General features: G+C 43.9%; 3 protein-coding genes and 3 pseudogenes across 3 annotated transcripts; 2 read left to right on the top strand and 4 right to left on the bottom strand.

Annotated features, from left to right (window-relative positions):
• Window positions 1–1,082: 1,082 nt before the first annotated feature.
• SAPIO_CDS8056 (uncharacterized protein) lies at window positions 1,083–2,319 on the top strand (the record flags this gene model as incomplete). The annotated part of the gene is made up of 2 exons (XM_016789776.1): window positions 1,083–1,141; window positions 1,197–2,319. The coding sequence occupies 2 exons, from the start codon at window positions 1,083–1,085 to the stop codon at window positions 2,317–2,319; spliced, it is 1,182 nt and encodes a 393-aa protein (XP_016640575.1).
• Window positions 2,320–3,378: 1,059 nt separating this feature from the next.
• On the bottom strand, window positions 3,379–3,798 carry SAPIO_CDS8055 (annotated as a pseudogene; the record flags this gene model as incomplete).
• A 628-nt stretch (window positions 3,799–4,426) lies between these two features.
• On the top strand, window positions 4,427–6,794 carry SAPIO_CDS8054 (uncharacterized protein; the record flags this gene model as incomplete). Its single annotated transcript, XM_016789775.1, has 3 exons — window positions 4,427–4,908; window positions 5,385–5,848; window positions 5,923–6,794. The coding sequence occupies 3 exons, from the start codon at window positions 4,427–4,429 to the stop codon at window positions 6,792–6,794; spliced, it is 1,818 nt and encodes a 605-aa protein (XP_016640574.1).
• Window positions 6,795–6,945: 151 nt separating this feature from the next.
• SAPIO_CDS8053 (uncharacterized protein) lies at window positions 6,946–8,575 on the bottom strand (the record flags this gene model as incomplete). Its single annotated transcript, XM_016789774.1, has 2 exons — window positions 6,946–7,710; window positions 8,228–8,575. 2 exons carry the CDS (start codon window positions 8,573–8,575, stop codon window positions 6,946–6,948), a joined length of 1,113 nt encoding a protein of 370 aa, XP_016640573.1.
• A 3,772-nt stretch (window positions 8,576–12,347) lies between these two features.
• On the bottom strand, window positions 12,348–12,740 carry SAPIO_CDS8052 (annotated as a pseudogene; the record flags this gene model as incomplete).
• An 805-nt stretch (window positions 12,741–13,545) lies between these two features.
• On the bottom strand, window positions 13,546–14,427 carry SAPIO_CDS8051 (annotated as a pseudogene; the record flags this gene model as incomplete).
• Between the last annotated feature and the right edge of the window lie 8,114 nt (window positions 14,428–22,541).

The raw sequence follows: 22,541 nt of genomic DNA, 5'->3' as shown, positions 1-22,541 counted from the left end.
GACTGGCCAAAGTGTTGATAATAAATAATATGGGTATATTCTCGAAAAGTCTTGGGGATAGTCTCATCTCAGTTTTCTATGGCTTAGAGATTTAAATGTTCTTTAATAGCATATTACAATCCTAACACTAGCTTAATAATAATATTAGATAGATATAACTAGTAGTAAAGATTTATATCACCTCGCCCTATTCAGAGGTCCCTTTCTTGGGTGTTCTGGTGTTATTCCCATTGATCAACGGATCCGACATCTGTCCATTCCTGCTGGAGTACTGCAGCTGCTTCTGCAGGAAAACATTACTGACCATTGACTACTGACTACACCTATTTCCTTTTGTGTATGTGGTGAGCGGGTAGTGCTACACTACCCCGTTTCAATATATTATTATAAAATATATATTTATGAAATCGTATGTATATAAGCGGGCGACCCTTACTATCAACAGATTTGAACAAATTATATAGGATTAAAAATTCGCTGACTTTGGCTGACGATCCCGGCCAATGAATTTGGGTGTCATCCAAGTCCACCTTGTGACTTGGCGAAATTTGCATACGTTTCTTCGCCTCTGGACGATCCGTTAAGGTGGAAGTCCTATATATGTGTGCTTGGTGAGGGCATTTTCTAGGCGCAATGTCAATCTAGTACCGCACACCGCTGGTTTCGCCGAAGTAATGTCTATCATTCCCAGAATGCAATCATTGAAATCAATATCTATCAAATGCAAAAAAGGGGAAAAGTAGACGAGTCCAGGGCGCTAATAACTCATTCCTATCTGGTGATTGGAGGCTTAAGATGGGATGCCAGGGGTGGCTTTTCAGCCCCAGGCAGCACTCACACCTGCTTCGCCCACGGACCAGTTCTTTTAACCAATTCCCTTCACTGTCAGCCTTACCCGCGGTGGGGTAACAAATTGATCTTTTTGATGTCGTTCAACCCCAACCCTGCCAGCACTGGAAACGACTAAAAGTATTTCCTCCCTTCCTAAACCTTCTGATTATCTCTATTGCTCGTTTCTCTCTGCCCATCCTCCCCTTCGCTCCTTCGTACACCCGTGAGCATTTTCTCCCATAAGACTCGACATGAGAGACAGGATTGTCTACGACTGGGTGATGATATTCTTGATATGGGGTTGGCAGTTGTATGTGCCATCAACCGTCCGTTCTAAACCGACATTTACTAACGCCCCAATACAGCTATAAACTGCTCTACACCGCCTCAGCCCTCTGCATCATCTGGCTTTTCCTCTCGCTGACTCCCACCCTCTGGAACCCAACCAACTGGCTCTCCTGTCTCATGTTTGGCCTCCAAGCGGCGTCCGAGTTCAGCTACATGCCCGACCTCGACCTCATCGAAAGTCTTCACAATAGTGATGTCTCCGGGCGCTGTCTGTCTTTTGCCGAGAAAGAAAACGCCACCGCCGGTCCCGTAGACGTCGTCTCGGGGTTCTATGGTCCCGGTACGTATCTTGCGTGGTTGGTGACTGCTTATGTGGCAGCATTCTCCTCGATATGGCACTCCAAATGCGCGCCGAGTGAGGAACGGAGAGAAAGAGACGCGGCGGGTGAGGGTTCGGAGTACTTTTCTCTGCCCTGGTGGGGCAGTCAAGAGTCGGCAGATGCGCTGGATGCGGAGATGGCCATGGCGCTGCTGTACCCACTGATGGCGCTGGGTGATGTCTTTATCAGGTTGGTACGATGTAAAATTGATCCACAGATGAGCGCCGCGGTGTTCGTGCTATTTTCGGCGTTGATGATCTTTGGACCAACGTCGAGGCTGTCGTGGCAGAAGGATGGGGTGGAACCTGAGCTGGAAATCTTTCCGAGGACGAAGCGAAGTTGGGCGTGGAAATTCTCGGGGTTCTTGATCCATGGATTTGTTATCACGCTTATTGGGGAGCCGTATGCGTACACCGTGGAGTTGGTGATCCCGGTGTATGTCATGTTGCTTGTACTGACTTTCTTTTCTCTGATCCGCGGGGAGAGGCTGAGTGAGACATATCCATACCGGACGACGGCTTATTGGTCTCGGGTTGTGAGGATTGTCGTCTTCACCATGATGCAGATCATTTTCTTCTCGGTTGCGCTGGGGAAGATCGGATCCCTGGTACCGTTGACGGGGTCGTCATTGTGGGATTTCGACCAAATCGCGACTTTGGGAATGGCAATCGTGACGTTGATGTTCTTCAGAACGCAGAGTGTCGGGTCCTTGGTTTCAAGCATACGCCACAGGCTAGCAGGATTTAGACTACTCAATGGTCCGGAGACTGGTAGCCACACGGAGCTTACGGATATTGTTATTCGAGACACCGAGCAATAGTCAATACGGAGGCGCCTACACATCTGCCTAAACAACACGGCGGTTGCGGACGGACTTTTAACGGGCAACCTCCCGAATCATTGCAGAGTATATTCCCACAATTTCAGGAAAGTGCACATGGATAGGGCCTTGGCCTTTCAGTTGAAATGGGCACCAGATCGGCTGGCACCCTTGGCTCGAACGGTAGCATCCATGGCAGAGGCCCCGGCAGAACCGTTGCCAAAATTGACAATTGTCTTTCCGACAAGGGCGACCTTAGGAAAGGTTATCCGGAGTTTGCTGAGAGCGTCGTTGGCCAAGAGACAGATGACAACAAAATTGTCCTTGGCTACAGCAGTGGTGATATCGGTTTCGAAGGTGGCACCAGCGGCAACTGCCGGTCTTGGGTGCGATTCCAGGCCGCGACACACAAACTTTGGCACATGTCTGGGCAAGCGCGGCGCCCATGTTTCCGAGTCCGAGGAATGTGAGACTAGGCATTTTGAAACGAATAGGGGGTGGGTGGAGGCCCGGAAGATGGAAAGTTGACGCCTGAGGTTTGATTATCTGTGCAGATGCTGGTGTCTCTACAGGCGGGATGTCTACAGGAACCGGCCAGGCCGGCCCATTTATAGAAACGGCGGTATGATCTGGCTGCCTTCATCCGTGTTCTTGCTCTTGTCTCGATTCAGGCAATGACTCGGGACGTGAGACGAACAGTACGGGAACTTCCGGGCCCGTGAGCTGAATCCAGCGCTTAGCACGATCTGTAAATAAGGCTGTAAAGTACTTCAGCTCTCGCATTCTCCGCATACTAACTCGAAGTGCTCCCAGCTAAGCTATCCATCGCTCTGTTCTCATGTCAAAAAACCATCCCAGGCTAGACCCGCCCCTAGGTACCTTGCTTGCGATGACTCTTCGGACATGGGTCCCTAGACCAAGATGAAGAGTGGCCACTCCAGAACATGGCTCTTAAGCGCGTAAACCACCGAGGCCTATTTTCCAGTTCCACTTCGCATGGAATATGTATGTAAAGTATGTAATTCCCTTCCATAAGTCTCCTGCGACGCGTATTTTCAGTCACTTCTTTTCGAGAGCGATTCTGAGCTGTTCATTAGCAGCCTTAACCTCGGCCGTCATCTGGTCTCCGAAATCATCGGGCCCAGCAACTTGACGAACTTCGAGGATGCTCCCTTCGGTGAACGGGGCTTTCTGCGCCCACGATATAGCCTCCTGCAGATCCTTGGCCTCCCAAATCCAGTAGCCGGATACCAGCGAGTCGTAGGCGAAGGGTCCCTTGGTGACGACACTGGCGCCGGCGCTGTGGAAGGCGATCCGAGCGCCTTTGGTAGAGTTGAGAAGACCGTTTCCGTCGATAAGCATGCCGGCATCGACAAGGGTTTTGTTGTATTCTGCCATCTTGAGCAGCATGTCGGTCTTGGGACGGGCTCCGCTTTCGCCTTCCTCGGTAGCGCGGACTTGGATCATGAACTTCGGCATGGTGGTCAAGGGTTTCAGTGAAAATATGCGAGACGGGGTTCGTTTTTCTTAGTGTTGATACGTGTTGAGAAGATGAGATTAAGATTGTGGATGGGTAGATGATGGACTTCAACTGTCCCGGGAGCCGGCTCTAGCTCGATTTATGTATTCGGAACAGCGTGATGAAATTAAGACCGGCAAATGCCGGTCACGCAAGACTCTCGCTGGGATGATTTATGATCGGAAGAATTATCTGCCCGCAAACCACTCTGTATCCATGTCGCCTCGAAATCGGATTACTGAAAATGAAGTTGAGTGACTCCCTCCAGCTTTAGCCGCTGCCTAAAAGCACGAACCTTCGCAATACTCTCAGTTGTCGATTTCGTCATCCCCCGAGTTACAGAGCGAATAGTGGCACCCTTAGTATTTCGATTCGGTCCGTGTTCACTAATCCGTCCCGCGACTCGAGTTGGCTCGAAGAGCACAACTCGGTAACTACATGGGACGAAATCTCGTGCACTACGAATTTCCTCACAAATTCGTTAGGAATATCCAAATGTTACTCATAGCCAGTACTAAGCTGGAACGAAACACTCTCTTTCGAAGGGGTCCTGTTCTGTGCCGAGATTCTAGATTGGACCCAGGAAAGATGACGGCTTCAAAGAGAGGGTATCAAGCGAGTGAGGAGGAAGAGTCACAGAACGCAAGCCACTCCAGAACTTCGGTAGCAAAACGAGCCCGGACGGAATCTATCCTTAGTGGATCTTCAGAAGTTAGTCCTATGGCGTTAGATCAAACGGAAATGGGTGCCGATGCGGAAGAGGAGTGGGAGGACGTTAGTGATATTGATGGCGCGGATGAAGACAATATGGCAATTCTCAGTTCTGAAACCGAGGAGGAGGTTGAATCTAACTACGACGAAGACGATCTATCAGATGTGCAGGGCCACGGCGAAAGAATCTGTCTCTGCAAGAACTGCGAAGTTGAATGGGACAGTGACATAATGAGGGTGGCGTTTGGACTCCTTGTGTCCCCGGCAGGAGAACCCAATAAGTTTCGGCGAGTAGGAGTCTTTGCGTCCTCCCCTATTGGAGCAGGAGGTTTGGGATTCTTCAAATCGCTGGGCGGGCAGTCCGTAGTATTGATATAATTACTTATTTTCTCCTGAACGAGTCGAGGAGCAGACCCCGACGCTCGGTCTTAATGCTACCCAATTACTCTGCCGCTTTAACCGCTTTATTACAGGATGTCAGGTTCCAACAACTGGCACTCCTCTCCGAGGAACTCTTGGCTGCACAGATGTGATTATAACGGTGCGAATTATGCTGCATCTACACATGGTACTTCGAATGATTTTGGATTTCCTCGGATGCATTGCTCTGTCTGTGTGTGTATCTTCTCGCAGCATTTGGTCAATGGTCACCAGACCGTGCGTGCGACCAACCATAACTTGCAGGCGGCTTAGCAACTTGTGGTGTATGAGACACTTCGCGACCAAAAACAGAGCAGCTGAATCAGGCACCTGCGGGCTCCATCGGTGTGCAGCCCATGGTATGAGGTGAACACCGCCTCCCATTTCATCTACTTAACGACAATGACGCCGTCAGCCTTGATGTCGAGCAAGAACCATTTCCATCCCCATCGACATACCATTTGAACTCCATCTCCACTGCCATGGCTGATCACTACGCCCTCCCGAATCCACCTCCCAGCATCATTCCCCGCAGGGTGCTCGACCCTTCCCGTCGAGAGTTTGATCTCGGCTGGCCCGATGATGATTCCGACTTTGAAGAGCGCCCACAACGATCAGCAGAAGCACTTGTGCCGTATCACTCAAGTGCGAGACAAACTGGGAGTCAAGGAGATCCTTCTTTCGGCATAATCCCAATTGGAAGTCATACCAGCGGGATCACATGGACGAATGACACTAGCTCGACGGGAAATGGCCAACAGCATCTGCCCCTTTACTACTCCACCAAGCGCAGCAACAGACAACGGAACACGCAAAGACGTTCCGAGAGTAGACACGGAACTAGTGGTAGTTATTCGCGAACTTTCAACTCTGATACGGGTATGACTGCCAACTTTGAGTTTCAATTTTTTGTTTTCTTCTCAGGCGAGCTGAACAAAGAGGTGTCATCACAGCAAACGCTCACGCGATCAAATCAGCACGGTACCCGGCGCTTTACGAGATGCTGAAAACGCCGCCAGCCGCCAGAAAAGCGCTGAAAAACTGGAAGAAAGAGGGAAAACAAGCCGCGCTTGAGGAGGCTTCCACTAGTACTCCCGCGTTGGAAGGCGTTCACGACCGGCCGCTCATCCAAGACGGCCAGGTAGCGGCCGATGAAAATTCCGGCTCACAGAACACCGAAGCTCAGAATACCGCCGACGGCAGCCGCCCTCAGGAATCGGCCCCTGTTCGCAATAGCAGCGAGCCCCGGACGGACTCCGGTGACCAAATGGAGGCAGCTCCCCCATCCGCCGCTCTTTCGACCAGCATGGTGGTCCGCGGGGACATGCTCGCCAGTAGTTTGCCCCCACAATACATGACCTTCTCTGAGCCCCTGCTCGAAAAGACGCGGCGCGGGAAGCGCCTTATTATAACTTGCAACCTCGCAAAATCCTATCCAAACTTCCACATCGAGTGCAATTACGTCTACATCGACCAGCACGAGCGGGTCAATCTTAGCCAGACAGACACGCGTATCTCGTTCGCGATCGTCTCAACGAAGGAAAACATTTGGACTGTGGCGATGGAGCAAAAAGGCTATAATGAAGACTTTATCAAAGGGCTTATAGGGGACGCAGAGTACGCTAGGCTGGAGGGGGAGGCTAGCGGGCCAGTAAAGGGACATAGCAAATCATACGGCTCCTCCGTCGTCGCGAAGGTGGCTAAGAAGGTCACGATACCTGAGGGATTTGACCTGGGCGGCATTTGGTGTAAAGCGGGCGGGTTTTACGAAATGAGGATCTTTGTTCCGGAAAAGAATTCTAGGGATAACAACACGGACTGGTGATGTAGCTTATATCTGAATCTGTGTTTTGAATTAGTAAGAGCATCTACGGAGGTATAGACAGGCTCTTCGACTATTGGTGATAGTGATATTAAAAAAAAGAAAAGATAAAAAGGCAATGCGAGTATCTAACACATTCCCACCCTGCGAGCGATTAATCCCCTACTGTTCTCCGCCTCGACACCGGCAGCATAGACACCGGTACAAGTTGGTTATTATCCTGCCTCCCGTCTACTTTTCCTAGTAGGAGCGAAGCAAGCTCGATAAGAGGCCCAATAAGCATCGCCATGGCCAGAATCTGGCCAAAAGTCCATTCATCAAGCCCCGGAGCGAGCGCATTCCGTCTAATCATCAACTCGAGCATCACAGCCAAATATATCGTGCCAACCAGGTAACTAACAAGCTGATACGGCGACTGCCTCTTAGCATTACTCCCTTCGTGACCACCCCGTCCCGCAAAAACTCCACGCATCTCCCGACCAAATAGAGCATCTATGCAGATGCAGGTCACCATAAGCAACCAGCAGATGAGAATCAGGAGCAAGATCGAAAGCGCACCGACTAGCATCCAGCGCAAAACCGGGCTCGTAGCCGAGATATCCACGCCGAAAAGCACATAGACGGTCCTATCGTTGCACTCGGCATGATCACCAAACGTCGGCGCGGTAGCAAAAACATAAATCAGATACACGAGCGACCCCGTAGTCACCCGGGCGTAGAAAGCCATGAGGACAACTCCGCGCACGACGCCGGCCGGATACCTTCCGCGAGGCCGGGCGGAAAGACCCACGATACCGAGCAGGTGGAAGACACACAGCGCGTGGAAAAGACTGAGCGATTGGCGCGCCGTTGTGACGACGGTCGTTAAGAAAATGGCGAGCCCCGTGACGCCGAGGGATGACTCGATGGCTCTAGGTCCCTTATAAAGGACCGAGAGGTTTTGCGGACAGGATTTTGCTCTCTACACAAATGGCTAGAGGATTCCGGTGTAGAAAAATGAGACGGAGAATAGAATTCAAAAATAGTACTGATGCGAAATGGAAGGTTGAAACAGATGCCACTCACTCGTTACCTGGGCGAAGGCGAGATTCGCTGCCCGACGAGGCCTAACTGGAGGGAGTTCATGGATTGAGAACACGTCAGTGACAATCACCAAGCTCGCTTCAGCAAATTAAACGACACAAAATTGGTGAGCCGGTAGGGCCTGATCTGGCAGAGATGCATACTGAGCAGGCAAAGATAATTTATGTTTGAGAAAGATATGAAAACTCGGGTCTATAACTGCCTCGGTGTGCGGCCAACAGATCTCTTTATCCAAACGAACGAAGTCTGGCGGAGGCTGAAACTCCCTCTAGTCACTCTCACACCGAATTTCTTCCAAGCAAACGTATGACGCTCCCATTTCCTCACTTCGTCGATTCCTTAATATCGCCGACGACCACAACCTTCATCCGGGCCCGGTCCCAAAACCCAGATTCATCTGCCTCAATTCTTGCATTGGCCTCATCCGTCATCAATGCGTCATAAAACCTATGAAATGCAGCCTCGTCCTCGAAGGACATGTGCACGATCGCGTCGTAGTACATCTCGTCGGCGTTGCCTGCTAACAGGCGGGGCTTGTCTTCTGGGCCGCCATGTTGTAGGTAATACCTAGTGTGACTGAGTGGCATTGCGTCGCCAGATATCTCGGCGATCATTTTCATGTGTCGCTCGTAGCGGGCTTTGAATTCCTCGTGTGACACGCCAGGTTTGCGCGGCGCGAAGATCATGAGACTGTAAACCATGATAACTATGGGAGTATCTGACCACAGGTGAGAAACGGATGGGCTTTCGCAGGCTCGGCCCTCTCGGGAAAGGGGAAGAGAAAGGGACTTTGTTTGCAAAGGCCGCGATGTATGTAGTAGAGATTCAGGCGTCAAAGAGTGCTGAAGATATTACCCCTTGATTTCCGTCTCGATTCGAGGGAGGATGTAGTTTTTCTAGTCATAGTTGGGAAGAGGGAAGAAGCTAAGAGACCCCCCCGTTCTTCTGGTCGACTCTCCTTCATCTTTAAATACACGGGTTTCCCGCATTTCCCAGGCGCATCCCGAGCTTTCCCGCACTTTCTCGCGTCTTCCGTAAGCTTCTATGTGGGTTGTGAGATTCCTGGGATCTGACGTCAGATGAGGATAGCGAGCGTTTGGGGGCAGGATTCTAACAAGGGGGTACGAAGAACATGCCCTGTTTGTGAGTAGTCTAGCTTCGTGAGATTAACCGCGATCAAGATCATCTACGATTAAGTTTTCCGTAATCATAGTATGGTAGATTCCCTTCATCGAAACTTCGAATTGTCTCTCTCTGGTCCTAGGGTAGGTAGGTAACATCGCGGATCATTTGACGCTGCCTAAATGTACCCTGCGGCGCAGTATATTGCTCCCTGCACTAAGCGGCAACAGGGCCTCTCTCAATAATACCTTGTAAGTTCCCGCGCCCCATCAAGCTCTTCGATCACTGCGATCATAGGGATTGATCTTCGTTCCTACCGCCGATCGCTTTTGGTTCTGGTACATGGAGATTTGAAGGATTAAATGACAAAATTATATAATCCGAAGTTCCCTAAGCCCGCCGATCCAGTGCCCCAGAAACTTCTCCGCCATCGAGAAGAGCTTGGGGGGAGGCCGGATACTCTAGCGTGCGTGACTTAATGCAACGTCCAGCCCCGTCCTTCGCGTCCGGCAATTCAGACATGGAAGGTCCTGGATTGCGTCGACCGATATCCTCAGAAGAATCTAGCCCGACAACTCCTGGCTTGAGAGAAGTGCGAATAACGATTTTGTCCTGCAAATATGCTAGGGTGCAAACCAGTGCCGAATCGCAAAACCTAGCTTTGCTGACGTGAAACTGGTGGTCAATAACCTCGACAATGGTAGTTACCCTTTTCACCTCCATGGGCATCAATTCCAAGCTATCTACCGTTCCCCTAAGAATAGCAGCAAATTAGATAAGTCTATGGTCGCTAAAATAGGTTGGCCTAAGCAACCGATAAGGCGAGATACCTTAGTATGGCCGAACGGCAGCATGCCTCTGGAACTTCGGGATATGATATTGCTCCCTAAAACCCATTTGGAGGCTTATACAGCTAGCAGGATCCCGGTTTCTGGAAACGCTGCTGGGAACGCCCATAATTTTCTTGACTTGACCGGACAGCATAAGCCTCCACCTCCGCCTTCCTAAACGGGTATGTGTTAGAGTCTGACTCCAGCTTCGGAAAACTACTAACACCACCTTAGTTTCACAGCAGGCGGCGTCTTTGCTTTTATTTTCAGTTATGTCATGAGTATTGCCGGTGTTGGGATTGTGCCAGATTATATGTAGTCTTGTATTGATTACGATGCGTTTCACTGCGGAGCCAAGTCCTCCTCGGAGGCTCCGGGAGGGATATACGGGTCTGTTAGGACAGCTGTGGGTCCAAAATCTGTTTCAGTATTGCTTCTGGCATATTGACTTTATTTTCTTTCTTCTTTTACTTACGCTCGGTTATCGGCGTTTGGTCGCTACCGTCGATACGATGCCGTCTCCTAAGACGTGGGCCGTTAGGCCGCCACGAAATGTGTCTCCCAGAGTCGAAGGGTCAGTTTATTCACTCCTCAGCATAATCCACAGAACTCACCATCTACAAATTCACTACATTCATCTGATCCTTTGAGAGCTTCATCGTCGAGGGGCTTCTCTAGCGTCTCATGAACCAACGAAGGCCAATTCTAGGCTGACTCCCATTCGATACTTCTTAGAAGAAAGTCAAATACGTCCTTTCCCATGATGCAAGCGGCCTAGGTGGCAGGTCTATATGAAACTGAAACCGCCTAGGCAACTATCCCATCCGCGCTCGATTTCCGAATTCTCTCGCATCTCTTTCGTGTCGATACTCTCCTCGATTTGACGTCATTGGAGTCGAGGGTCGCCTCGAACGGGGTAAATATGGTTATGACATTTCTTCTAAACACGGCGGGCCGGTTCATTTTCCCTGTCGGCGATCAGGGCAGCGGTCGATGTCTCCGCAATTTTAGTCTCAATTTGAGCCGAGAACCTAGCATCGCTAACTCAGCGCACTGGGAAATCCCTGTGTGTGTGTGTCAAAGCACAGTAGGGAAGTTCATTCATTCCATACTAATTAAAATCTTTTTTAATATTAGTACGCTTGCAGTACTCGTAGGTTGTCCAAGTTAATTTGCAGAGTATATATCGTCGTCATCTTCCGTAGAACTAGAAAGAGCAGGTTGATGCGGACTGGTATCGATTTGCAAATTTTCCGGCTCCGAACCTGACTGTGGATAATTTGTCTATCGGCGCTGTTAGTAGCGTCCCCACCGACACCGACACTTAGAGATCTCAACCTACCGTACTGATCGATTTTGGTCCTTATGGTGCCGAGGAGTTCCTTGCGATCAGCCATGTCATGCCGTACTGACCCGTTTAGGTGGTCTTTTTCGTTCACCTCCATGCATGTTCGATCCAGCACCTTCAGGCTGTCTTCCAGTTCACCAATCTCATCTTGAGCGACCAGAAGGATACGAACATGGAGCTCGTCAAACCGGCGAAGAGGTAAGCGATCAGGATCACCGGCCAGGAAACGCGAAGATTAAGCGTGTCCGATATATTTCCAAAACGAGGTGAGATGTGTACCCTCAAATAGTTCTTTGAAGGCTCCTGCGGATAGCTTGTGTTGCCTCTGCCTATATGTCAATCGATAAACCTGCCCGCCAGCTCACCCTGGCCCTATTCCACACCTGGCCCTAAAGAAAGACTGAAGCTTTGTGAAGCCCCAGTTCGTGAAGTCTGGTACCTCACGAGCATAACACGACGACCAAATGCAGAATCCGAAACAAGACACAGCGAGAACGCCATTCCGTTAGGTTAAGGCCAGCTTCCACGAGTGTCCCTTTCCCAGGGCATCGCCTGCGAAGAATGAATCGATGTTATTGAATACCTCTAAAACGTCCCCCATTAATGCTGGGAAGCTGGTAACTAGGCCGGTGGGCGTTTTACAAGATCAAATGTGAAGGCTTGCTGGTCTCTTCATAGGTCCACATTTCCATCATCATCGATCCCCAGAATCCTTTAGTTTACTGTCTATAAAGACTCGCCCCCCCCCTTTTTTTTTTTTTTTTTTTTTTTTTTTTTTTTTTAGGTCTTGGTTAGATAATTCCTGGCGAGAGAGAGGTACGAATGATGAATTTGTATGCAAATATAGTAGGGCGTAGCCCAGTGCCACATTGTAAAACCTACGACGTGCGGCGGTCTAAGTCTAGGGCAATAGTTTACAAACACAATTACACGAAGATCTTGGAACATATCTCACATGGTAGCCTACATGTCGTAATAAATCCCCCCTCCTGCTTTTATTGACGTATCCCGGCTAACTATCGATGATGGAAGCTCTAACCTATTTTGCGGTTCGAAGTCCATGCCGAATTCCTCGTTCCGAAGTCAACTTCAGTTATCAGACTCGCTCGCAGTCGATAACGCTAGTTAGTTCGTCACGTACTCGCCGTAAGGAATCGCGTCGTTCTTCTCCGTCTACTGAGCCAATGCTTCGGGGTGGTTCATAGGTGGAACCATCCCATTGATCCTCCAATTGTGTGCGGGGTGTTCATATATGTTGTATTCCCACTTGATTCCCTTGGGCCTAAGGATGGGCCCAACGATGGTGTTAATGCGGTCGATGAAACGGAGACGCTCCTCCTCTGACTTCCAGCCACGAGCGGCATGATCAATGACGAAGAAGATGGCATTGGGTGGGGACTGTCCACCAGAGTAGAAGCAGCCAACGGGATTCTCATGGAAGAAGACATTGACCCAGAACGCAGGGATGCCGGCTTCGGTGTACGCTTCTGTGACGGCCTTCGCAATTGCGTCTTTCTCGTCTCTGGACAGAGTTCCCGGGATGAGTTCAAAGGTCCATCGAGGCATTTTGAAGTAGTGATGACTGGCTCTGTTCAGATGGCTTGCGTAATAGATTAAGTTTGGAAATAGCCTGGTGGTATTGGAATAAGCTGGATCGTTTTAAGACAGGATGTTGTCCCAGCTGCGGGAGTTCCAGGTCTCTTTATAGAACAGGACAAATCAACTTCCTACGAGCAACAAAATGTCTACATCACCGCGGTAGATACCTCGGTCTTAAGAAGATTAATTATTAGACCCCTCGGACCTTCAGTAATATTATCTAGGAATCTGGCAACCGAGACTCTTTCGCTAATGTCAACGAGGAGGAGCTAAATGCAGTTGGTCCGAGTCAACCCCGCAGTGTTCCGTCACCATTTCTGACCAATGTCCACCTCTATTTTCTTAATCATGTGCACCTCAACTAATGCATACACTGCGCGGAGCGGTTGTCCGTTGCCTTTGTCTACTTACACCCCCTCATCACCTCGGTAGGTACTATTTTGGGCCTGGCGTTACCCGACACGCAGCCCACCTCGCAGTCTTCCACCTCAGATGCACGGCGCCCCGCCTGCTCGAGACAAGCTGTGGATTGATATCGAAGGAGTAGAAATAGGGTGACGGAGTAGAGAATGGCCTTCATCGGCCCAGTAGACCTCGGCTGTGGGTAAAGAGATTGACCTCCAAGGTAATTGAGCATCAAAGAGAAGTGGTCACTGTAGTTTTGATGTATACTCTACCTTGCGTTGGATTTTAGAGGCTTTGAAGAATGGTTAATCTGTGGAGATGCTATCGCGAGCTAAAACTACCATGATCCAGCATTCATAAAAGTAAACTAGATGTGCGACGCAGCCTCCGTCTTTGCCTTGATAGCAGCAAATGCCCCAGCTATGATGGCGTGAGGGTTGAGTCGGCTGGGGTACAAAGACTTCATCGTATCCACGATTTCCTCCGCAGTATTAGCAGTTTTGATCGTCCGCTCAAAAGCATGAATATACTCCTTGGTTGCCTGAAGGTAATAAACCCCATCGACGGAGCCTGGACGCTTATGCCCGGCCACAACCACCTTTGGCTTCAGTGACTCAATGATCTCGATCGCCTTGATCCATTCCTGCCTCTTCTCCGAAGTGTCTGCCTCCCCAAAATACTGATGTACATCTCCATACACGGCATCCCCAGCGATGACGAGGTCTAGATCAGGAACATGCAAGACGGTCGTATCGAACGTGTCCGTATGGCCTACTTCGTAGAGGCGCAGGACCTTCCCATCTATCTCAAACTCGTCTGAATCCAACGGGTCGGCGATGACAACAGGCGTCGCAATCTGGTTGTTGGGAAAGTATTTGAGCCAGGCACCGTCCCACCACTGCGGCTCCAACTGTTGCTCCATGTGAGCGACCGTTCCCGGGGTGGCGATTGATTTAACCCCTGGGAAGTGCTTTTGGAGGATGGGGATACCGAAAAAGTGATCTCCGTGGCCGTGCGTGACGTAGATATACTTGAGCTTCTTGCCAGGAATGACTTCCTTGATCCAAGCTGCAAGCTCCTCGGTTTGCTGGATAGAGATTGGGGTGTCGACCAACACGGCCTCTGAGGAACCGTGGATCAGTGTGCACGAGATTGGCGAGAATAAGCTTTCTTCACCATTATAGCGGATGGCGATCGGGATTCGTGGAGCAACATACACATCAGCTCGAAGGGTTGAAGAGGTTTGCATGGTGAGTTACAGACTGAGTTGAAATGTTAGGAATTCGTTTTCTTAAAGGAAAGGGGGAGGAAAGGTCTTCCAGAGATAAAATGTAGAAAGAAAGAAAGAGTCGAGGGCAAGCAGACTCCTATTCTCTACGTGATAAAATTTATAAGGGGATGTCTTCAATCTTCTCCATGGCTCCTTCCACCTTGTATTCTACCCGAGAAGTCCCCAGGAGTATTACTTATCTTAGCTTTACCGAGGTCGCCAAGCTGGAATCCACGACGTCCTTCTTTTCATTTAACTTCCAAATCACTCTTCTCATAGATACCCCAATGTAAATTCCATCCAAGGGATTTCGTGGAGCCCCCTCTACAGGAGCCTTTCGAAAATGTGCTACAAACAACATCAATTGATGTAATTGGAGTTAACTAAGTCAGACCCCCCCCTCACCGCCACCCCCCCCTTTCCGCCACCCCAAATTCCACACCACTATTTCCATATTCCCAACTTCAAACATCCATTTCTCCACTATTTCAGTTCTAATCTATTTCAAATTCTACATCCCACTTCTCTTATTAAATATAACTTCATATACTAAAGAAGACTTACAGCATACCCTTAATACTATCAATAATAAGATATTAAAGTCTAAGGCTTCTAAAAAATAAGGTATTCTAAAAATAACTATCAAAGACTATCTATAAGGTTACTAGCTAAAAAAGAAAGCCTTTTCTAAATTCTAAAAACTTAGTACTACCTAAAAAACCTATCTAACCTTATAAATCTTAATCTAAGGAGCCCTAAGACTTCCCCTAACCTATATATAAGTCCACTCCTTTATAGAAAGGATTCTCAAAGCATAAAGAGATATACAGCTACTTAGAAAAAGATAAATAAAAAGATTTTTAAAAAAAAACCTATCTATTAAGATTATAAAAGGGAAATCTATTAATTTTATTTATATTAATAATATTATAATTAAGATAATAAAGTTCTAGTTTTAATACTTCTAACTACCTAGTATTAAAAATATCAAATAAGAAAATAGATAAAATACTAATAAAATAAAAATAATAAAAAGCTAAGTTAATAATAAATTTATTTTTAGAAATATTAGAAAGTATTTAATCTAAAAGAAATAGCCTAGTTCTTAACTATAGATATTATTTATTAAGTATATCTTAACTACTAGCTAGATTCTTCCTTTATTAATTATTTTTAAAAGAAAATTAATTTAATAATAATAGTTTTTATTAAATTTAGTTTTTTTTAAAAACTAGTATTTTATAGTAATTAATAATAAGTAAATAATTAATAATATTACTTTAAAATAACTTAAAAGGTCTTTATTCTTTATACTAAGCTAGCTAACTACTAGGAAGCCTATTTTTTTATCTTAAATAGATATAAAAGCTATATTATAAAGAAATTTATATATAAGTACTTTTAATATAATATCTACTTTCTTTTCTTACCTTTATATATATTTTATATCCTCTAACTATTAGATCTAACTATATTTAGTTCTTTAAAAATAGTATATTAGAAGAAAGTTAACTTTCTAATCTTAATTACTACTTTTATAATAATAAAGAAAAGAAACTTACTTTCTTATTATTATAAAACTTAAAATAATAGCTTAGTTAATAAGAATATTAAAAGTAGGTTTATAATATCTAGACTTTAGCTTATAAATATAGCTAAGCCTCTTTTTAGCTCTCTTATTTTTTAAAAATTAATTCTACTATAAAAATAACCTCCTAGAAATAAAACTTCTATTATTAAAGCTTTTTAAATATTTATTTTAACTCCTTAGCTACTTTCTATAATTCCTAATAGTTTTATTATAATATAGTTAACCTTAAAGAAGACTAAGGACCTTTAAGAATATATATACTAATCTAACCTTATTAATTAATATACTATTATATAATACTAGCTATTCTAAAAGGTTTTTAAAGCCTTTAATAAAAAGAATATCTAATTAGCTATAGCCTAAGCTAGGGTTTAGGCTCTAGGAAGCTAAATTATAGTAATAAAGCCTAGGAAAAGGAAGAGAGTTAAAATAAGCCCTAATTTAAAGTTTACTACTATTAGGGATATATAGAGGGTAATAGGAAATAATTTAGAAGAAGAAACTATTTCTATTAGAAGTAGTAATAGCGAAAGTAATAGTTCAGCAGCTTCATATATTGAAGTAAGGTGAAATGTAGAAGAAATAGAAGATGGAAGATAGTGGTAGCTATCTGGGCTATTAAAATTTGGGGTGGCGGAAAGGGGGGGGTGGTGGTGAGGGGGGGGTCCAACTTAATACACCTACACTCCTCGCTATTCGAGACATAGGAGTACTTCTCAGACCCGCCAGCCATTAGGAATCTGACATATCTGGGCCTTCACATGCATTGAGGAATCTGAAAGCAATACAGCAGTTTAAAGGATTAGTGAACTCCCGAGAGGCTTCAAATGGTAGTATTTTTTTTGATTACTTATCAGCCTCGGGGAGCGAGCCGTTCTGGGGCCGATTCGGACACACCCCCTCCATCTTCCCCACACGTAGAGTTGCAAAAGGGGCCAGGTGAGCCTATTTCGAGCCTCAGGCTTGCTACTTTTCTTACTTTCTTCTTTCTCAATACGCCATCGAATGCATTGCTCAATTGATGAATTCTGTTTTTGAGGTGAATTACACCACCAGCCCCTGTGCCCACCTGTCCTTCCCCGTACCTCGGTTTTATTGCGCCCATAGGCCTGCTGGTCTTTGAGTCCGTAGAGCGGGTAAATGCCATCGACCATGGCGACTGAACAGAGTCCCAGCTAGGGATAACCCCGATCTCACTATCATCCCGCTATCGTTTGGTGCTTCAGCTCCTAGGCCCGATGGAGAAGAAGCACGCTCTGCATTGGCATCGCTCGCATTCAAAGACGTCGATCGAGAGGATGGCCGGGCAAGTTACCAGGCTGTCTTGATAACCGATACGAAAGGCAATGGGACACTTATGAAAAAGAAGCGCAGAGCCGTACTCGCGTGTACCCGCTGCCGGGCTCGTAAAGTACGTTGCAATGCTGTTGATGGCGTACCTTGCACCAATTGCAGAGGCGATGAAGTGGACTGCGTTCTACGGACCACTCGCCCGCCAGTTGAAGTGAGTCTCTCTTTTTTTTTTTTTTTTTTTTTTTTTTTTTTCATTCTGTAGGTAGTAGCCGGTTCATTGTGAATATCCTACTTCAAATCTGTTGGTTTGTAGATAGGCTTTTGTAGAACTATTATGGGCAATTTGTGACAAGAGAGGAAGGCTGATTCCCCACCACAGGTCTAAACGGAGACGTAGCGAAGGCGTTCAACTCCAGGCAATAACCCAGAACAAACCATCAAATGGAATGATCAAGGGAATCTCGGTACCATTGAGAAACCAGGTTAGTTTTCACCAGTATATCGTCTTCATTTACTGACCCAGCTCTGAAGACGGTAGAACTAGACGGACAGCCGCTCCTCAATGAGACACAAATAGCAGCACCAGAACTACCACCGATATTTTCAGAAAAGCCAATACTGGAACCATTTGGCGCGACACATCAACAAACTTCTGAGGGTTCATTACTCGCTGGCATACTCCAGTTTCCCGACCTAGTCTATCTTTCTCCTCAGCTCCCCTCCTTTTTAGTACCTTTACCTTCTACTCTGGATCAAACAGATGTCAATTACCTGTCAGGTCTGAGAAGGGCGCCTTGAGCTTACTTACAGCGCCTCTATGAAATGCTCTCCTCCATGCCTATGTAGACTATATATACTGCTACCTACCCCTGCTGGATATTTAAAATTTTCTTGGCGCAGTCTGTGATCTCAATGGATGATCTGGCCAGGTTAGCCTTTTACTCTACCACTCAGTAATGTTTGTTGCCGTCGCGTTCGTTAGCGAGGATGTGTTCCGCAACGCTGGATACCCAAGCAGGATGATAGTAAGGAAGGTTTTCGAAAAGGTCAAAGTATGTTAAACCCTCGTTGGAGAGAGAGAGTCTCAATTCATATCGTGCTCACTCACGCGTTAACCATTTGTGTATAGCTACTTTATGACTCCGACTACGAGACTAATCGCCTAGTCCTGATCCAAAGCCTACTCCTCATGACAACCTGGCAACAAGAAATACTCCGAAGCCAAAAGATATGTGGCACTGGATGAGCATCGCGATTTCTCTTGCACGTCCCGTAGGACTCAACCGTGACCCAACTACAGCAGCATTTACTGAGAGCCAAAGGAATTTACGCAAGCGGGTGTGGTGGTGTTGTGTCATGCGCGACCGTCTGATAGCCTTGGGGGCACGGGCACCGCTACAGATCAGAGAGGAAGATTTTGATGTCCCCATACTCCAGAAGGCCAATTTCCTCGACGAATCTGTACCAGAAAGAAGAATCCTCGCCGATTTTCCCACTATTAATAATCTCAACGTTGAGCACGATTTGGCGACGTTTTGTATTTCCATGATCAAGCTGTGCCTGTGCATCGGTCATATGCTTGGTGCGCATTATGTTCCCGGCCCGAAAGCTACTTGTCATGGGCACAATGACGTCGACTGCCTCGTGAAATTATTCCCAAGACTGGAGAATAATACCGAGAATGTTGGTCTAATCGAAGCCGAGCTCGAGGCCTGGGATGAAACCCTGCATCCCACCTGCCGGCATCAGCCCTTGACGCATCTTGACACTAAACAAGACGGAAAAGTTAGTGCCATCAACCGCGCAGTACTCCATATGCTGTATAATACTACAGTTATTGCTCTGCACCAACCACGATCCTTACCTAAACGAACTATCTACACCTCTACAATCACAGGTGCAGAAAAATCTTCCAGAAACAAAATCCGTGATGCTAGCGCGTCCATTTCGCTGGTGGTTGCGGACCTAGACGATAAGGGTTTGGATACCTCTCTACCTCTAACAGCAGTGACGGCAAACTTATTCGCCATGGTTGTTAACCTTACGGAAGTGAGGCTCGCTGCTGATTCGTTCCATTCCAAAGCTGGCGTCACTTTTGCGACTGCTGGCGCGTTCTGGTAGCGCTCCGAGAGACGTACCCTAGAGCCGACATAGCCATGGGCTTTCTCCATCAAGTGCTGATGAAAAGCTTTTCTAGCGTCATGTGGAGCCCGGGAGAGGGCATGATCCCGGTCCCTGTTCCAGTTGGGCATATAGAGGACACACATCGCCGACTGCAAGATAAGTCGCCATTGCCGGTGGAGAGACAAAAGACACCAGCCCGTTCTGTACCAAACCCTAGTAGTGAAAAGGTCGCATCGGTTATCTTGAGCGAAGTCAATACTTCCACCACGGCGCCTCGAGAAGACGTACTCACTGCTATGGGTACTCTGGGGCCTACTGATAATACGGGAGACCAGACAAAAATTCGTTTCACATCGAGCTCGGAAATAACGAGCTGATGGACTGGGCTGCTGATCTTGGGATCGATGAATGGCTCAACTTATGGGATGAGCCAGATGGAGGCTCTTGTCTTGATTACATTAGTAGCTAATTAGCGATAGACAAGACGACTAGGGCCAATCAGAACTCCTCCATAACTACGGCGTGAAACATCGGAAGCATCGGGCTGGGCATGCTGGCGGGAAATATCAAAGGAATTTCTAAAGGAAGGACAATTTCTAGCTTAAGAGAGGTAAGAATGATAAATGTGTCTGCAAATATACTAGGGGGCACACTAGTACCATATCGCAAAACCTAGCTTTGCCGACGTAAAACTGCCGCTCTCTTAGAAAGTAGTTAAATAATACTATATACTATTAGCTAGTAATAAAAGGAGTAAAGAGTACTATAAGTAGTATAAAAGTAAAATTGAAAGGTATAATAGAAAAGTTATTAGATAGAGGAGTAGATACTAATATTATAATATTATAATCTTAATACTAGCTTATTAATAATATCAAATAAATATAATTAGTAATAGGATTAAGATATTATCTATTAATAGTAAAGTAAGGCAGTTAAGTAGTATTTATAAGATATAAGTAAGGAGTGTATATTTAAGTATAGGGGTGTAGTTATATTTAAATTGACTACTAGAGAGTTTTGAAAGATAAACTAGATATATAGAGTAAACTGTAGTTTATATAGATATTTCCCTTCTAAGCTTTCCTTAGGGTTAATTATATTTTTAATTAATTAGTTAGTTAGTTGTAAATATAATTATTTTATTAATTTTCTATTTAACTAATTAGTTAGATTTAGTCCTATTTGATTTTTTTATTATATGATTTTTTATTTTATAGTATTATATTACTTCCTTATAATTTAGTTGTAGCTATATTGTAATATAATTTTCTTTTTTTTTTAGTTTTTATTTTTAAAAATTTATTAATTATAATAATCTTATTTTCCTTTTTTTTTCTTTAGTAAGTTCTTTTTATTTCTTTTCTTAACTATATCTAACTGTATTTTTAAGTTTTATTCCCTTAGTATAGTTACTTTTAAAATTAATTGTAATTACTTTATTTAGGTAGTTAATAATATTTTTTTTTAATAATATCTTTTTAAAATACTTAAGTATACTTTTTACTATAATATATAAGTCCTCTAAGATTATATTATTTATAAGAGGTAGTCTTAGTATAATTTGTATATTTACTTAAAGTATATTAATTATAATACTAGTAGTATTACTAACTCTATATATAAGTTTTTCTAATTTTTCTTTTTATTTTTTAATTTTAATATTATTTTACTTAATTAATTATCTAGAGTAAGAATAATCTTATTTAGAATAGGAAAAGTATAAAGTAGAAGAGGTTTTTAAGAAGGTTATTAATATTTAGTAAGCTATATTTTCTTAAATCTATTAATTATATTAGGAAGAGGAATTATATAAAAAGTAAGCTTTAGAGGTTATTTATTTAGGGATAGAGTAGGTTATTAAGGAGGATGCTATTAAGAATATTATATCTATTATTTTTAAGTTAGAGATTAATTAGAGCTTCTTTTTAGATTTAGTATTATTAGATCTTTTAGTTTCTTTAAATATTTCTAGTAGAATATAATAAGAAGTTATTAGTTTTTTATTAAATATTTAATAGGCTTTTAAGTATTTTTATTATATTTAAAATTTTTCTATTTAATTAGATATTTAATTTTTTTATTATTATTTATTAAGTTAAAAATTTTTTTTATTTTTTAAATATTTTTTTTAGGTTTAATTATAATAGACTTTTCTATAAGTATATTATTATATACTAGTTTAAGTAGTATTATATAAAAGATAGGGTATTTTTTTATTTTTTTAAATAGTTTTAATTTATAATTAACTTTTAAAATTTTTTATTTAATTAGAAATAATTTTAGTTTTTTATAATTTAATTTATTACTTAATTATATAGTTTTAATTTAAGGGTTTCTAGTTTTTAGTTTTTTTTATAATAACTAAACTTTACTTCCTTTTTTAAAAGTTAGTTTTTTAATTTATTTTTAGTTTATATAGTATTTTATTTATTACTAGATAAATTGTAATTTTTCTATTAATTATTTATAGAGTTTTTTTATTTTATTTACTATGAGGATAGTTTACTTAGCTTAAGTTTTAATTTCTATTAGTTTAAATCTAGCTTAGGGTTTGATATTATAATTAGTATAGAATAGTGATATTTTTATATTTTCTAATATATTAGTATTGTAGGCTTTCTAGGTTAGGGGTAATAGTAATATTTAATTATTTTGTTTTTAGTTAATATAATATTTTAGGTATATCTTTAGTATCTGGTTTATTTATTTAACTTGTCTTTATATTTCTAGGTAATATATTATAGATAGTTTATAATTAATTCCTATCTTATCTAATAGATTTTACTAAAAGTATAAGATAAATACTCCTTTTTTATTAAAGTTAATTTCTTTTAGTAGGTTATAGTTGGCTGCTATTGTCTATAGGAATAGTTTAGTAAACTGTAGTGCTTATATTACTTTATTATAGGATATAAAGTAGATATACTTTATAAGTTAGTTTACTATTATTATAATATTATTATATATAGTTTTTATAATAGAGTTTTTTAATAGTAATAGTTTTATAATAAAATTAATAGTAATCTTTTATTATAGTATTTTAAATATTAATATTAGTTATAGTTTTCTATAAAGCTTATAT

This window comes from Scedosporium apiospermum, assembly GCF_000732125.1.
Source record: "Scedosporium apiospermum strain IHEM 14462 chromosome Unknown SEQ_SAPIO_0118, whole genome shotgun sequence".
In the NCBI taxonomy this organism is placed as follows: Eukaryota; Fungi; Ascomycota; class Sordariomycetes; order Microascales; family Microascaceae; genus Scedosporium; species Scedosporium apiospermum.
Note: the sequence above shows the minus strand (reverse complement) of the source record. Positions and strands in the feature narration are given on the sequence as shown.